Source organism: Lepidochelys kempii, chromosome 1 (genome assembly GCF_965140285.1).
Source record: "Lepidochelys kempii isolate rLepKem1 chromosome 1, rLepKem1.hap1, whole genome shotgun sequence".
Lineage (NCBI taxonomy): Eukaryota > Metazoa > Chordata > Testudines > Cheloniidae > Lepidochelys > Lepidochelys kempii.
This window is the reverse complement of record NC_136380.1, coordinates 173,010,320-173,029,230: the sequence shown is the minus strand read 5'-3', so window position 1 is coordinate 173,029,230 and position 18,911 is coordinate 173,010,320. Positions and strand designations below refer to the sequence as shown.

Here is an 18,911-nt window from a genome sequence, read left to right as displayed (position 1 = left end):
TGGGGAATAAAGAGGGACAGGGGGATGTGGTGGGGTGGTAGAGAGTCTGTTGGATGCAAGAAAATGAAGCCTTGTTTGAACCCAGTTTTCTGAACTGATATTGGACATGCCTGGCAGCTAGACCATGTTTAGCACTTGATCAGGTGCACCCGTTATCAGCCACAGGTACTTTTAGGCATAGAGAGACCAAGAGAGCACACTTGGAAAATGTGGGAAAATAAGAGATTGTGAAGGGAAGGGGTTGGTGGGTGGAGAAGGAGGCAGGAGGGTGACAGAGCAAGAATTTCGAGAGCAATAGAATGACATGTCTCCTGCCATAGAAGTTAGAAGAGAGTAACTCCTGACCCTCTGCATAGTATTGTGGGGCAGGAGAGCATATTTGTGTATACATTTAAGGTTGAATTTTCAACCAGAAAGGAAACACAGATATTGGCAGTGAGAACTTCCTCTAAGAAGTAAAAAGTCCAGAGACAAGAGTGGGAAAAAAGTCCTCCACTGCAGTTTATAATTTTTATAATCTCTCATTTTTGGCTTTGACTCATAAATTTTGAACTCTTATGGCTGGCAATATTGGGCTAGCTCAAGATGCGCTGTGTCGGTGGCCAAGAGGAAGTTATGAGTTCTAGCCTCTGGTCTTCCACTGACTGGTGTTACTTCTGTGCACATCATGGTTCTTGTTATTGGGCAAGGCCTCCTAGTACTTCTTTTAAGAAGCAGGCATGTATTATCCACCCACTTTGTGACACTGCTTTCCTGAAGTAGTTCTGGGTACTTGGTTTAGCTATTTGTAACCACTGGATAGCATTCCCCTCCTAAGCCAGTAATACAATCTAATATTTTTCTCCTGTCTAACAAATACTTGTGCAAACCAATAGTAAAATGTGTTACATTGTGACTGGTTTATACTGAAGATAACAGCATATTGCAGCTATAGGTTATTCCTTTAGCTCAATTGGTAGAGGCCTGTTCTGGGGACCAATGGGAGGGTCAGTATGGTTCTACAGGATGCAATTTGAGGTTTTCTTTTAAAAAAACTAGGAAAATGCTACGTGCAAAACACTACAGTCTCTTAAAAGAATGTTCAAGTTGCAAAGTCCAATACTCAAACATAAAAGAGGCTAAAATTAATTTGACTAGTACAACCATAAATTTGCCTGCTGTTGCATATGCATGAAGGTACAACCTTTAGTTATATGATCACACACTATTTTTTCCAACAGAACCCCTGCCTTATAATATACGAGATCAATGGTGTTCCAAGAATGAACCAGAATTGTGTAGTGAATGAGGCTAGAGGACCCCTGTCTTGTTTACTTTGGAAGTGGGAAGTTTGGAAGTGGGAAGATAATGCATCAAAGGATTGTAAGAAGAGAAAGGATAGTCTTGTAATTAAGGTAGTTGATTGCCATCCAAGAGAACTTCTTTTGGTCCCTAGATATGCAGCGGAAATCCTATATGATGCTATACAGGCAAGTTGCCTAAAGCAGAATCACATCAGCCACACTATCAGAGTTTCATTCACCTGCACATCTACCAATGTGATATATGCCATCATGTGCCAGCAATGCCCCTCTGCCATGTACATTGGCCAAACAGGACAGTCTCTATGCAAAAGAATAAATGGACACAAATCAGACATCAATAATTATAACATTCATAAACCAGTCAGAGAACACCTCAACCTCCCTGGACACTCAGTTACAGACCTAAAAGTCACAATTATTCAACAAAAAACTTCAAAACCAGACTCCAATGAGAAACTGCAGAACTGGAATTAATTTACAAACTGGGACACCATTAAATTAGGCTTGAATAAAGACTGGGAGTGGATGGGTCATTACACAAACTAAAAACTATTTCCCCATGCTAATTTTTCGCCTGCTGTTACTCACACCTTCTTGTCAACTGTTGGAAATGGGCCATCCTGATTGTCACGACAAACGTTTGTTTTTCTCCTGCTGATAGTAGCTCACCTAATTGATTAGTCTGCTTAGAGCTGGTATGGCAACCCCCATTTTTTCATGTTCTCGTTCTGTGTATATATATATATATCTTTCTACTGTATTTTCCACTGCATGCATCTGATGAAGTGGGCTTTAGCTCATAAAAGCTTGTGCTCAAATGAATTTGTTAGTCTCTAAGGTGCCACAAGTACTCCTCATTCTTTCTGTTGATACAGACTAACATGGCTTCCACTCTGAACACTATAATTAGGGGAAATCACGGAAATAATTTTGGAACCTTGTTTTCTCACACATTACTTTGTAAACTGTCCAACTATCAGGCTAAATTTTTTCATGCTTAGTCTTTGCTTCAAGATGATTTGTGTGTGTAGAAGACAGCAAAAACCTAATAATAGAATAAATACATCGAAAAAATGGAATTAACAAGATGTGTGACCATCTTTATCTTAATCACTTTGTTTATGTTATATCCCTTTCCCACAACCTTTGTCTATTTTTGTGTTTGTTTTTTATCTTTTTTAAATAAGCTCTTTGAGGCAGGAACTGTGCTTTTACAGCACCAAGCATGGTGGGACTTGTATTCCAACTGATGCTTTAGCAAATAACAATTTAGCAGAAGTACAGGCTCTGGTCCTGTAATGTTGTCCATGCATGTGGACCCTTGCATCCATGTGGATTCCCAGTTGTCAAGAGTCCTCCTGCATGGATCTCTTCAGGATCAGGGCCCCAGTTTGGAGAAAATTATTTCAATAGTTTTACAGTTATGAAAGGTTAAATTCATCAGGCTAAAATTTTTTCCTCCCTACGGTTTAGACTGATTCAAAGTTAATGTAGTATAGGACATTGATCTGTCTTAATATCAGAGTGATCTCAGGGCATGGCTACACTACAGGTACTACCATGGCACAGCTACAGTCTCATAGGTAGATGCTTCCTACAGCAACAGAATGGCTTTTTCTGTGAATAAAGGTAATTCATCTCCCTAAGTTGCAGTAACTAGGTCAGCTATAGATGAGTTATTATCAGCAGGAGAAAAAAACTTTTGTAGTGATAATCAAGATGGCCCATTTAGACACCTTCTTGTCAACTGTCTAAATGGGCCATCTTGATTATCACTACAAAATTTTTTTTCTCCTGCTGATAATAGCTCATCTTACCTAATTAGCCTCTCACAGATTGTACGGGAACTTCCAACAGATCTGTATGTATGTATGTATGTATGTATATATAATCTTCTTACTATATGTTCCATTCTATGCATCCGATGAAGTGGATGGGCTGTAGCCCACGAAAGCTTATGCTCTAATAAATTTATTCGTCTCTAAGGTGCCACAAGTACTCCTGTTCTTTTTGAGGATACAGACTAACACGGCTGCTAGTCTGAAACCTTTAAATTTTGAGTGTAGAGCAGGCCTCAAACTCGGGATCATTTCAATATCAGTGTTTTAAGGCATAAGTACAAAGAAGCAGAAATAAAGTTGAGATTTCAACGAGAACATTTCATGTCTGCACTCCTGAGTGCTTGATTTCTCTGCCTTAATATTACGTTAATGCTATTTGTTTGTTTGTTGTTTTCATAGGATGTATTTAACTTGTTAATGCAAGGTCTGTATTCAATTTTGACCTACATTGTTTTGAAAAATAAATCCCACTTTGCAGTTTGTTTTGCTGTGTTAGTGCTGCTGATAATCTCAATGGACTAAACATGAATGAAATTTTAAAACAAAAAGGACATTTTAAAAGAGACTGTTATATAATGTTTCTGATGCACAATGAGTAATATAATTTATACTTTTAACAGTACAGCCTCAGATAATACATCTTAAAAATGAAACCACATTTGAAAATGGTCAAACAACACTGATATGTGAGGCAGAAGGAGAACCTGTCCCAGAAATTACTTGGAAAAGAGCCATCGATGGAATAACTTTTTCTGAAGGTGACAAGGTAAAGCAGCCTTTCATGTATGTTTCTACAGGATTAGAGATAAAAAGTCTAAATATGTATTGTCTTTTTTTTTATAAGTATAAAACTAATGCAGAAAATGATTAATAGGCTTCTATTAGAACTGGAGGATGCTTTATGTGTACAAGGTCATAGCACTGTGGTATAAAAATCCTAACATTTTAAATGAAAGAAATGAAAATATGAAACAAAATATGTTGTCAAATTACTAAAAGTCGAACTGTCAAAAATTAAAACTAAACTTTTTGAGATTATTTTGGGTTCTTTAATTTCTTGGTGCCCATCTTGAGACATGTAGAACCCAGTTTTCATAGGTGCGGTTTTCTCCACAGCTCCCATTGACTTTAGCCTAAGCTTTAGGTGCTCACCACTTCTGAAAATCAATCTGCAGGTGTCCAAAGTTGGGGACCCAAAAACTGAGGCAGCCAAAATGAAGAACATTTTGGAAGACTTTGGCCTAAACCTTTGCATCTTTTCTTTACTCCTCCTTTTCTTCTATCCTCATTTTTTTTCTTTTGCTCCCAACTTTCCTTCATAAAGCTCAGAAAGACTCTTCACCCCACCATAACTGCAATACATTTGTTTCTACAATGTTTTCTTTCACAACTGAATGGGGTGGGAAAGGATAAGATTCTTCTGATATAACCAAAAACATAAATAGATTACAGTTATTGTGGGAACAAGAACTGTACAGGAGGGGAGCGGTGAAGGGCAGAGAGGTATTAGAAAAAAGGCATAATTTTACCCCTAATCAAGTCAAAAGCAAGACTCCAGCTGATTGCAATAGGAACAGGAGCAGGGCCACAGGAGGGGACTGAGTCAAATGTTTAATAGTTTCCCTTTCAGTAGTTCCACAATGCTATTTGCTTTCTGGTATTTTTTTTCTTTTTTCATGTACATTTTGGAGTTTCTCTGCTTCATTTGAAGGGAGTGAGATGGCATCTTGATTGGTAGCAAAAATGAGAATATTGAGTACAGGAAGCAGAGCAGATGGATTGTAGTAGCCGCTCAGGTTAGAGATATTTCCGTATTCATAGTACCATTACTGAAAAATAACTGTACAGTGATTCTGCCAGTCAGATTCTTCCAGAGCCAAACAGAGTACAGAGAATTAATGAATGGAAGAAAAATGCACATTTTTGCCTCCTCAAGGGTCTGATCTAAAGTGAAAAGAAAATAATGGAAAGATCTTCATTGACTTTAAGTGGCCTTTGCTTGAGGCCCTTCCTTTACTCCCTGTACTCTGGTTGGATGAGATATTCTCATTTCAGTAAAACCATATAAATTAATATTTGCACTCGGACATATAATTTTATATCACAATCTTTGCAAGAAGTATACATTAAAACAGAAGCAAAAGACCAACCAAAATATGTTTGGTTAAATTTTGCCTATGGTAGTATCCTTCTATTGTGCATACAAAGGGCAAAATTTCTGGTGTTGGAATATACCTTGGGATAGCTTTGTCATATCAGCCAGTGAACTGAAATAAATTCCATTAATAGCTTGATAACTTTTTGAGCAATCTGGACCTAAGTATTTCCCTATATTTCATACAGTATTATGCTTTCATTACATTGTGTGGAAGTTAAAAACTCTCTGTGTCAATATTGATACATGTTGCACCTCTTTCTGTTTAGATTGTGCATCAATCTAAAAAGGTAGTGATGAACAAACTCAGTTCGGCTACCTTTTGTGTGCTTGACATACTGCACATAAAAGGTCAAAGAGAGAGTTATACAATTGCCTTTTGGTTTTACCCCTGAATGTCCCTCTTACTTCATTCATTGCTCATCCGGACAATATTTAATGGGGCAGAGAATAAGTCACCAGTTTGGAAACTTGGCTATTCAGTTTGGAGTTCACTTATACCTTCCCCAACTCACTTGTATCTGAACCTTATTACAGTGGCATGGTGGAAATTTCATAACCAAGGGTGTGTCATCTCTGAATCTGTTTACATTTACATTTAGATTGTATCCTGAAAAAGGAGTTTATTTTAAAAAAGAGCTTTTATAGATACCAAAATGAAACATCATGATCCACAGTTCTGACTTGCATAGCATAGACTATAAAATGTCTCCAGTAATTCCTGCATTGAGCCCAATAATTTATTGTTCAGCTTTGTGGGTAGTATTTATTTAGTCAGTTCAGGGAGCTACCTGCACTGTAAGTGAGGTGAGCCTACTCTGTCACTGATCTCTTCAGGCTAAAAGCTAATATTGGAATACATTGGCCCAATGCATATTATGACTTTACTTCTAAAGTTCTAATTCCTTTGAAAAAAATAATATATATATATATATATATATATATATATATATATATATATATATATATATATATATATATATATATAAATAGAGGACACTTATGTGATTGTCACTAGTTTTAAATTTAACACATTTTTTGACATAGACTGCTGTGGTTAATCACCACCATAGCTTTAAGCACATCAGCACCACATTCACAAATGGTCGGCACAAGTATGTATCCCAATTATATTTCTCTCTTATTGAAAGATTCTAGCAAAATTGTATCAATTGTCTTCTATTGCTAGCGAGTAGGACATTGTGGCTGTTAGCTTTATTTATTTAAAGTTAGCTGTTTCCTTCCTTTGGAAATGATAGTACTATATCACTAGCCAGTTTAGCCTGTACTAGAAAAGAAGTACATTTGGCTACAGATTAAAGTCTTTCAATAGACAGTATCATTTTTCCATTGGTAAAATCTGTAAGACAAGTCATCTGTTTCTCATTTAAAAAAGAATGGGAAGATGCCACCGTTTTTAGCATTTTTTCCACCAAGTTTGTTTGTCAATAAGCATGTATAATGAGTGAGATTACGGGCTTCTGGGCTACAAAATCAACCCAATATGTGCTCGAATGTGACTCTTGGGAAGTAGTTCTTAACTTGTTCTGCTTGTTCCACTTCATGCTATTAGATGAGCTAAAAGTGAATGAGAAAATAAAGTTTTCAGTAATGACTCTTATACTATTTCTTCTCAATATTAGCAAGAAGAAGAATACTGGTGCATGCCATATATTTTTGGTTGTTTCTGGGTCTGGCACCCTCATCTTTGGAAGAATGTAATCTTTAAAAAAACGTTACTAAGTGGAGTTTTTTTAATGTGATCCACTATTCTGCCATGGATAGAGTTTTGACTGCTGTACAGTGGTTTTTTCCAATCTGATTGAATTATCTCTAATTGAGAATGAATAACTGAGACTAAATTAAAAATCTGAAGGTTGCTCAGCATTTTTTATTTAAATGAACCATCTCTTTGAAAATAAATATTCAAACTTCTTGTTCAGCATTTGCAAATCAAATCTAGGTCCTAAAAGTTTCTGAATGGACATGGGGATGTTTACAACTGTAGATTCCATCAATGATATTTAGAAGCTAGAGGATAAAAATGTTTTAAATTGCGAAACATATTAATATTAAAATTGCCAATAGCATGAGAGTTGTATAGATATAGATATAAATTTTAAAAAAAAACAATTATTTAACACACTACACAGACACTTAGGCCCTAATCCAAAGTTGATGGAAGTTAATGTAAAGAGCTCATATTGAGTTAAATGGGTTTTGGATATAGCTCTCATTTAAGTAGATAAAACTATATTATTACAAATGTATGTCATTAAACATGTTTGTGTTCAAACTATCGAAAGTAATTCTTTAAAATATTAGAGTTGACAATGAATTTGGTCTTCATAAATAGATTCTTAAGCTGCAAATGCTGTTAAGAGTGTAATATCTACTTTGTTGGCTTTTATTGCAAGTTTTTGCTGCCCCTTTTAGTCAGTTCAGTTTTGTAATTACAGCGCAAAAGTCTTATCAGGTAGGTAGCTTACTCTTGTGATAACATTTTTATTTTACATTAAAATATTTAATTGCTTTTTTCAAAGTATATAAATAGACCACTACAATTCCTATGAAACAGAATTGACATGTATGTTATACAGTACAATTAAAATATACTGAGAAACCAAAAGTGGTCCCTTTTTAATTCCTCAGCTTGTATAACTGACTAGTCATTCAAGAGGCCCCTTGAAGGTATGTGTGGAGAAGCAGTAGTGAGGCCTGTGATGCCCACAAGGCTTGTGGTTTTCCACCTATCCCAGGAGTCTCTTAACGTGTTATCCCTTTAGTGCACTACAGCCATGGTAGAAGGGTAACCAGGACAGAATCTAGTCATAACAAAGGAAATATAATGGGTATATCCTATATAAACCAACCAACCAAAACTGTACCTGCATTATAAGTGGACTAGAATGCATCATTAGGCTATAAATAAAGGAATATTATTGTTCATGATTAAGTTGTTTTAAGATCTTCTGATAAAACGTGTGCTGCAGTAAGTAGGCACAACAGGGGTTACTTAAGAGTGCTTGTGGCAGTCGTAGATATTCCTTGGTTTTGATTTTGTTTGTTTTTTGACAGACTCTGTTATTTCCACTGTTTGACCCTCACAGTTGTTCATAGATTTTTTTAAGGACAAAAGGGAACCTTTATAGTTATTTAATCCAACCTCCTGATAATACAAGCCATAGAATTTCACCCAGTGAATGCTGTGTCTAGCCCACCAGCCTACAGTTGAATTAGAACATTTTTTTTTTAAAGAAAAACATCACATCTTTCAAATAAAGACTCCATTTGATGGAAAATGTATCACATCCCTTGGTAATCTGTTGCCAATGTTTAATTGTCCCCCAATGTGTTCATCTTATTTCCAGTTTGAACTTGGCTGACTTGAGCTTCCAGCCCTTAGATCAAGGTATATCTTTATCTGCTAAAATAAAGAGCTCTCTAAAATCAGGTGCTTCCTCTCTTTGTAAATAACTGATCAAGTTGCCTCTTAACCTTCCCTTTAATAGGTATATAAATGAAGCTTAGTGTAAGGCATGTTTTGCAGACAACAAATTATTCCAGTAGCTCTTTTCCGAACACTCTACAGTGTTTCAACATCCCTTTTTAAAGGGTGGACCCAGAACTGGACACACTATTCTGGTAGTGGTGTCCCCAATGCCACATACAAATACAGTGTCTCCATATTCCAGTTTGACACTCTCCTCCTAATGCATTCAAGGAATATATTAGCCCCTTTTGCTACATCACCACTCTGGGAGCTCATGTTCAGTTGGTTTCATAAATTTAGCTTAGATCTCTTTAGACCAAAAAAAAAAAAAAAAAAAAAGATGACTCACCAACCTATTATAAAACAATCCTATTTGTATTTACTCACAGAATCTGCTGGACGTCATAGACTTGGAGACCGTACAAACAATATCCCTCAGTCTTAAATTAACTAGCTTAAATATCCTGGAGATTTGTACTTGAAAACTTATATTTATAGTTAAAGGAGGGTTATTTCCAAAAATGTTTTTAAGTTTTTTGTAAATTTGAAATTAAACCATGTTTTAGGCATACAATAAGGATTACATAAAACAAGGGTTAGGCAGAAATAATCTCATTTTAATATGATTTAAAATATTTACTGCTCATATTACTGTTATGTTGCATGGTAAAACAATGGAAAGTGTTCATTCTGTGGAACTGTCAAAGAAGATAAAGATAGTCCCACAGAAGCTGCATACAGTACACTAAGAAACCCAAACCCACGTTTATACTTGAGATTTAGGTGAAAGATGCCAGAATTGTATACACTTGTTTTGGGCTTAGGCTGAGGTTAGCTTTGGAACTCTGTGGGATTCTGTGGATCTCATATTGGAGTTGGGACGAGATGTTGGCAAAGTGGAAATTACACCTTTGTTATGGACCAGTCATTGCCTCCTCTATTTGAGGTCAAGACACTGACCTGTTTTCATGATTTGCCCTCAGAGTTTGATGGATCATTGAACTTCCAGGCATCCTGGAGACGAAGAGTATTGAAATACCACTGATTTTATGTTTTGGTAGGACTTGATACAAATCTTTTATCCCCAACTGTCAACATATAATGGTGCCTGAATGCCTTCTGCAAGATTTGTTCTCATAGATCACCTTACTTTATAGAAGATCTTTGACAAAAGAAGTGATAGCAAATATGCTACAGCATCGGATGCAAATGTTTAATGTTGAGTTCAAATAATTGTGATGTAAAGAGTTTTGAAGTCTTATGCCATGGCTATGCAGAAGGTGAGGATAGGTTATGTTGCCTTTACCATCATAGCATCTATGAAGCATAGTTTCAGATGGTGCATAATTTAGTTAATCTGGGTTCCTGACACTCAGTTAACTGGATTGCATTTTTTCTCTCTAAAGAGTTTTCCTGCTACAGTATACATTACATTGCTCAGACCTAGACTGAGTAGTCACCTATTAGAAAGGCAAATCAATATCTTGAGGAGCAAAGGCTGAGTTTATTTTAGGAGTGGCTAATTTGACTGTCTAAGCTTCTGAAAGTTTCAGGAGTGTCCCCATCATGACCTGTGAATAGCATCCATGTCCTTTCTGGATAGCCAACAGTAGTAGTGCAGTATTAGAGTTTATTGATGTTTGAAACAAGCAACATTTTCATCTGGGATCACAGGGTCCTGGTTTCTTTTAAGAAAGCTAGTGTCTGATGTCTGCTCAAAATCATCTCTTGGTGCTGACAATCTTGCTAACTTTGACATGTCCAAAATGTTTTTTTGGGAAAAAATCATAGAAAACATTGTAGCTGGCTGCTCTCTGTGGTCCTCATACTTCGTTGAACCTAGTTAATCATGTTAACATGACTTATCAGTGATCTACCTCTAATGATAGATGAAGATTAAAATCTTTGTGCATTAGTGGTTCTTCTAGGGCCTGTCTACTCCATACCCACTTGGCTGCACAGCAGCTCTTTGTCAGATTTATAGACACCTGTCCCGACCTTTGCAAACCAGACAGCTCCTTTTCCAGCCTCTAGGCCTCCATTCAGTCATTCCAGACTCTGGCAGCCTCCGGAAATCTTATGAGGTTGAGTTATTGAGTGTATCTGGCTAGATAACAAATGGCGGATAACTGAAGATGAGTTTTAATGGAGCTGGCTGGGATGCTTTCTGGACTGTCAGTGTTGGTTTGAAATAAGTCTTGGAATACTGAAGAAATTCCAGAGGACTGTAAGAAAGCTAATGTGCAAAAGGATAAATGGGTAACTATATGCCTGCCACCCTGACATTGATCTTGGGAAATATAATGGAATGAATGATTGGGGACTTGATTAATAAATAATTTTAAAAGGGAATATAATTAATGCCAATCAACATGGGTTTATAAAAAAAACCAGATCTTGTCATCTGATTTAATTTTATGAAAGAAATGTGAGTCAGTTTTCCTTCTCACCTTGCATTGTTGCCCACTGAAGGAGTTAACATCTTTCTTGAAATATGATAAGCAATGCAGCAACTGAGAGAAAGTCACCTAGTATGAATGAACTATCAGAAACTAACTAACTAGGGGGAAATTACTGTTAATCCCCAAATGTGTAAATAAGATTGCGGAAGTACCACCCCTTGTGGAAAGTTACATATACTGGTTTTGAGTGGGTTCGAGAGTCCCTGCGGACAAAGAATTGAGAATTGCATAAAATGGGAAGATTGCTATAGAGAATGGATAACATTCACTCAGTCTTAGAACTGACATGAGACTTTCACCAAGAGGGAGTAAAGTCTTGAAATCACGATTTGAGGACTTCAGTAACTCAGCCAGATGTTAGGGTTATTCCAGTGGGATCAGCCAGATGTTAGGGGTATTCCAATCCAGCACATCCCTCGGCCCGCACTGCTTCCTGAAGCCCACATTGGCCTGGAGCGGCGAACCGCGGCCAGTGGGAGCCACGATTGGCCGAACTTGCGGACACGGCAGGTAAAAAAAATGGCCCAGCCCGCCAGGGGGCTTAGCCTGGCAGGCCGTGGTCCAAAGGTTGCTGCTCCCTGATATAGAAGATGGGTGACAACTGGTAAGACAGGCATGCATATAAGCTGTTCATTGTTTTCAAGTTATGTTTTATCTTTAACACTTTTGTTGTAAATAAATACTTTGTTTTATGAAGTCTGGCTGATCACTGGTAAAACCTGTCATAGACCTTGGGAGATAACTGGGAATTGGTCCTGCTTTGAGCAGGGGGTTGGACTAGATGACCTTCTGGGGTCCCTTCCAACCCTGATATTCTATGATTCTATGATTCTATGATAACAGGACTACAAGTGCTGAAGTAACCTCAGGCTTGCTAATGTGATAACAGTGAAGGGCAGGAGAAATTGCAGCCTACACCCCCATTCTAGAGGAAGAGGAAAGTGAGTTCCGACCCCAAGAGAGGTGACAACTGGAGGCCAGAGATGTTAATGGGGGTGCTCTCAAGAGGGCCACAAAAGAGTCAGAGATGCAGCGACCCCAGAACTTTGAGAAAACTAACTTGATATTTATTTCTGATCAGATTACAGGTTTGGCAGAGAAAGGTAATAGTGTAATGTAAGGACTGTTTGTAAACCATGTTCCATTTAACTTTTTTATCAGTGACTTGGAAGAAAATAAAATCATTACTGATAAAGTTTGCAGAGAACACAAAGATTTGGGAAGTGTTAAATAATAGGTTACTGGTATGGACTGCTTAGTAAACTGGATGCAAGCAAACAATATGCATTTTAATATAGACAAATGTAAATGTATGCATTTAGGAGCAATGAATATAGGCCATACTTACAGGATGTGGGACTTTATCCAGGGAAGCAGTGGGTCTGAAAAAGACTTGGGGGTCATGGTAGATATTCAGCTGAATGTCACCTCACTGTGAGATGCTGTGGCCAAAAGGGCTAATGTGATCCTTGGATGAATAAATAGAAATAAACCAAGAGAAGAGTGGTTATATTTCCTATTTATTTGGCATTGGTGTGACTGCTATGGAATACTGTGTCCAGTTCCGGTGTCCACCATTCAAGAAGGATGTTGAAAAATTAGAGCATTTGGAGAAGATTAAAGGATTGGAAAACATGTCTTGAGGTGAAAGACTCATGGAGCTCAATCTATTTAGCTTATTGAGAGAAAATTAAGGACTGATTTTGTCACTATTTATAAGTGCAAACTTGGGAAATAGATATATTTGGTAATATAGGGCTCTTCAGTCTTGCAGACAAAGGTATAATAAGCTCCAGTGGCTGGAAGTTTAAGTTTGACAGATTCAGACTCGAAATAAGGCACTTTTAAAAAAAATAGTAAGTAGAGCTGGTTGAGAATTTTTAGACTTAACATTTTTCATTGTAAAATACTGATTTGATTAAACCAACTTTTTCTGGAAATACTAGTTTCCACAAGAAATGTTGTCAGGAAAGGATTGTAAGGTCCAGGATGGAATTTAGGGAGAGAGAGAGAAAGGCCACCCAGCCCTATGGTTAGGACACTCTCCTGAACTTTGGGAAACCCAAGTTTAAGGCCTGTGCTGCACGATTTGAAGCAAAGATGTGATCCTGGTTCTCCCACAGCCCAGGTGACTGTGCTGACGACCAAGATGTAGAGTTAATGTGTGTCTCTGTGTCCCCATGAATATATACACAAAGAGAAATACTCCAGCAGGAGACATTGAGACAGACTATATCAGGCAGAGTAGGGACTTAAACCTGAGGCTCCCATACCTCCAGTGAGTGCTCTAACTACTGGGCTATTTTCTGAGGTTTGTGGGTCTCTCTTTCTCTTTTCATAAAAAGTTATTTGTTTGGACCAAGTCTTATTTAATTTATTGTTTGACCCGATCTCTAAACTTACTTAAATACAAAGTTTACATTTTGTTAATACATTATGAAAAGGAATGGATATATCCTGTCTAGTTGAATTTCAAGTTTAGAGATGTCAGCCATTTAATCTTTCTGCTAATGTGCTAACTACACATGAAATGGATGCTGTCAAGTACTTTGAGTTGTAATAGTTCATGTAATGTTTTCAGTAAAGTTCCAGAAGCTTGTAAATGACTTTTCTTTCTCTGTGTTATATGCAATATTGCCGTGTTCATGTTGGTCCCAGAATATTGGCAAGACAAGGTGAGTAAAGTAATGTCTTTTATTGGACCAACTTCTGTTGCTGAGAGAAACAAGCTTTCAAACTTACACAAAACTCTTCCTTAGGATATGTCTGCACTACAGAATTACGTAGACCTAAATTATGTTGCCGTACTGCCACCAGAGTAATTAGATTGCTTTTTCCATGTCCACAGTATGCTCCCTGTGTCGACAGTGCGTGTCAGCACCAGGAGCACTTGCACTGATTTAACTGTCAGCTTTGTAGGACACCTTCTGAAAGGCAGTAACAGTTGATGGAAGCTACGTCGACTGAAACACTATACTTCTCAAAAAGGTGGAATTATTAAGTCGGCATAGCAGGCAAGTTGCATCAGTGGGAGTGACATTTTAGTGTAGATCAGGGATCGGCAACATTTGGCAAACATTTGATTTGTTTACCTGCCACATCCGCAGGTTCGGCCAATCACGGCTCCCACTGGCTACAGTTGGCCACTGTAGGCCAATGGGGGCTGTGGAAAGCAGTGGCCAGCACATCCCTCGGCCCACGCCACTTCCTGCAGCCCCCATTGGCCTGGAGCGGTGAACCGCGGCCAGAGGGAGCCATGGTCAGCCGAACCTGTGGACTCAGCAGGTAAACAAACCAGCCTGGCTCTCAGGAGGCTTACCCTGGCAGGCTGCGGGCCAAATGTTGCCAATCCCGGTGTAGATGCTAACAGAGTTAGGTTGGCATAAGCTGTCTTATGGTGTAACAGCTAAATATATGGGGAAACGGAAGACAAAAGAACAGAACATAGTTGGTGGGTAGGGGCTAGTGGTTTATAGATTGTTGCAATAAACCATAAATCCAGTGTGAATATTCAGTCTACACAATAACCGCCCCCCCCCCCGCCATGACTAGAGAGGTGTTAACTGGCCACTTTGCCTTAAATCATGGAGCAGGTCCTCAAAGAATCAATCCTGAGGCACTTGCATGAGAGGAAAGTGATCAGGAACAGCCAGCATGGATTCACCAAGGGAAGGTCATGCCTGACTAATCTAATCGCCTTTTATGATGAGATTACTGGTTCTGTGGATGAAGGGAAAGCAGTGGATGTATTGTTTCTTGACTTTAGCAAAGCTTTTGACACGGTCTCCCACAGTATTCTTGTCAGCAAGTTAAGGAAGTATGGACTGGATGAATGCACTATAAGGTGGGTAGAAAGCTGGCTAGATTGTCGGGCTCAACGGGTAGTGATCAATGGCTCCATATCTAGTTGGCAGCCGGTATCAAGTGGAGTACCCCAAGGGTCGGTCCTGGGGCCGGTTTTGTTCAATATCTTCATAAATGATCTGGAGGATGGTGTGGATTGCACTCTCAGCAAATTTGCGGATGATACTAAACTGGGAGGAGTGGTAGATACGCTGGAGGGGAGGGATAGGATACAGAAAGACCTAGACAAATTGGAGGATTGGGCCAAAAGAAATCTGATGAGGTTCAATAAGGATAAGTGCAGGGTCCTGCACTTAGGACGGAAGAACCCAATGCACAGCTACAGACGAGGGACCGAATGGCTAGGCAGCAGTTCTGCGGAAAAGGACCTAGGGGTGACAGTGGACGAGAAGCTGGATATGAGTCAGCAGTGTGCCCTTGTTGCCAAGAAGGCCAATGGCATTTTGGGATGTATAAATAGGGGCATAGCGAGCAGATCGAGGGACGTGATCGTTCCCCTCTATTCGACATTGGTGAGGCCTCATCTGGAGTACTGTGTCCAGTTTTGGGCCCCACGCTTCAAGAAGGATGTGGATAAATTGGAGAGAGTCCAGCGAAGGGCAACAAAAATGATTAGGGGACTGGAACACATGAGTTATGAGGAGAAGCTGAGGGAGCTGGGATTGTTTAGCCTGCAGAAGAGAAGAATGAGGGGGTATTTGATAGCTGCTTTCAACTACCTGAAAGGGGGTTCCAAAGAGGATGGCTCTAGACTGTTCTCAATGGTAGCAGATGACAGAACGAGGAGTAATGGTCTCAAGTTGCAGTGGGGGAGGTTTAGATTGGATATTAGGAAAAACTTTTTCACTAAGAGGGTGGTGAAACACTGGAATGCGTTACCTAGGGAGGTGGTAGAATCTCCTTCCTTAGAGGTTTTTAAGGTCAGGCTTGACAAAGCCCTGGCTGGGATGATTTAATTGGGAATTGGTCCTGCTTCGAGCAGGGGGTTGGACTAGATGACCCCTCTGGGGTCCCTTCCAACCCTGATATTCTATGATTCTATGATTCTATGAAATATGCGTTAACTGCTTATGCTAAACAATCTGTTCCACCTTGTATTTAGCTGTGACACTCTGCATATGCCTACACTTCAATTAGACTCCTACAGCTGGCCCGCACCAGCTGAGTCCAACTTGCTGGTCTCAGGCTAAGGGGCTGTTTAATTGCGGTGTAGACATTTGGGCTTAGTCTGCAGCACAAGCCCTGGGACCCTCCCACCTCGCAGGACCCTAAAGCCTGGGCTACAGCCCAAACTCAGACATCTAAACTGCAATTAATCAGCCCCTTAACCCAAGACCCACAAGCCCAATCAGCTGGCGTGGGCCGCCATGGATTTTTAATTGCAATGCAGACATACCCTCTGAGTACATTTTCCAGACCTGAAGAAGAACTCTATATAAGCTTGAAAACTTGTCTCTCTCACCAGTAGAAGTTGGTCCAATAAAAGACATTACCTTACCCACCTTTAATTACTTTCACTGCAAATACATTTTTTCCCCCGTTTACCCTTCACGAATGCAATTACCTCTGTTACACTAACAGAGAATGAAATTAACAGGTTTTAATTTTTAAGCTTTTTTATACACCAGCATCTCCTATTATATCAGTAAAGCTTGGAAATTAATGTTAGTTAACTGCTACTACAGCAAAAAACACAATAGCACAACATATCGGTTTGTGGGCTTCTGTGTAAGCAGCAGCTATTTTATGTTCCAGTGATTTTCATATAGTTTTTCAATAGCTATTGTTTCTTTAACTAAGGATAGATATTGTTTCTGAAAATGCATTCAGTTGTTACAGTCATGCAATGGACATAGGATAGGAGACATGAGGTAGTGTATTGTAAGGTATCACCCAGAAAGTTCTGAAATATGTGTCATTTCAGAGTTTTATCTACTGTAGGAGTCCCTTTTCCAGAATCTTCTTTCACCATGGGAGCTATGATATAGTGGACTGAGAGCAGCTTTGGGAGTGAGGAAACTTGGGTTATATTCCGGAGTCTGCCACTGTTTTGCCATCTGGCCCTTATTAAATTACTTAAACATTTTGTGCATCAGTTACCTTGTTAATAATATATCAATAATTGTTACCTAACCTTTGTGAAACAGTTTGAAATGTAGACATAAAACAGCGCTAGATAAGAGATTAGTGGTCCCTTATTAAGCTTTATCTTTGCTTAGTATACTGACTACTTATAAAGCTGGTTCTGTTATTTTTTAAAAAACAAAACAAAACAGTATAATGGGGAGGAATCTGTCTTTGTTTGAGACCTCCTTGTTGAACCTCATCCTATAAGGGGAATCTGCCCTCTAATACCATCAATGTTTCAGCAGTTCCAGCTTTGTGTTTTAGGTTATTCTATGACCAGTATTTTATTTCAGTGGTCTTTGGATATAGAATTCCCTACCCATGTACATATGCTTAGTGCTATGTTCCACAAACCTAGCACAGGTGTGTACATATACACCTGGTGAGGAGTTACTTATCATGATACAAGAGGATGTAAGAGTAATAAAGTAGCATTTAATACATAGGTAAATTAACATAAATTTGAAGAAAAACTCCCTGAAACAGAGACTGGCTATATTCTAGAACATTATTTAAAGGCAAATATTTGAAGCCTAGTTCCTTAAACCATTTAAAATTAAATTAGGCAAAGAACTAGAACTTGTACTGTGAGGATTATCTCGTGTTGTCCGGAAGGTGGGGCAAGTGACCTAACAGGCTTTTAAAAAAATGAATCTTCAATTTATAGAATTCTCTGGTTCTATAAACCAAGTGCAAGTACTTGCAAGGATGTGACACACATGTCAAAGGTGAGGGAATTACTCCTATGGAGTACTCTTTAATTTATTGCTGCTAGACCTTTAATATACCTCACTATACATTACAGGCATCTGATATAATGTATTGTGTCAAGAACCACACAGACAGGATTGTAATACTCAGGCAAAACAGGATGAGTTAAGGATGGAATTAGAATCTACAGACAGCGATTCAGCCTTAATACTGGGTACATTTCTGGTGTTAACAGTTCAAGAAGGATTTTAATAAACTGGAGAAGAATCAGAGAAGAGCTCCAAGAATGATTAAAGGACTGGAAAATATGCTTTGTAGTGACAGACTCAAGGAACTCAATCTATTTAGCTTAACAAAGAGAAGGAGAAGTGGTGACTTGATCACAGTCAATAAGTACCTATACAGGAAACAGAAATTTGATAATAGAGGACTCTTCAATCTGGCAGACAAAGCTACAAGATTCAATAGCTGGAAATTGAACCTAGACAAATTCAAACTGGAAATAAGATTTTTTTTTTTAACAGTGAAGGTAATTAACAATTTACCGAGTGTTGTGATTCCGATCACCGGAAAATTTTAAATTAAGATTGGATTTTTCTCCCCTAAAAATAAGCTCTACTTCAAGGAGGAATTAATTTATAGAAATGTCTTATGGCCTGTCTTATAACAGCAGGTCAGACTAGATGTTTGCAGTGATCCCTTCTGGTATTATAATTCATGAAACTTAAATTTATAATGTATTTGGTTTTCCAATATTTATCATAATCTTAATATTTCTTTAAACATAACATTCACTTTTTATAGTAATAAAAAGAGGAAATGTTTAGTATGGGAATTTACATTAAAAAAACATAACAGCCTTATAACGTTGCTATGAATATGTGTAGACTAATTTTATGTGAATGAATATTGTTTAACCAATACATTTCAGTGGCCCCATTTGGAGTTATGATC

The 18,911-nt window shown here is 38.3% G+C and overlaps 1 protein-coding gene across 4 annotated transcripts in view; it reads left to right on the top strand.

Moving 5' to 3' along the window:
* NCAM2 (neural cell adhesion molecule 2) overlaps nt 1–18,911 on the top strand; it is a 558,500-nt gene that overhangs the window by 350,683 nt on the left and 188,906 nt on the right. For all 4 annotated transcript variants that reach the window (XR_012161242.2, XM_073363287.2, XM_073363298.2 and 1 more), the window contains exon 8: nt 3,766–3,911. Coding sequence is in view for 3 of the 4 variants with exons in the window: in XM_073363287.2 (XP_073219388.2) it covers nt 3,766–3,911 (146 nt within the window). In the remaining variant the exon portion in view is untranslated. The remainder of the gene's footprint in view (nt 1–3,765; nt 3,912–18,911) is intronic.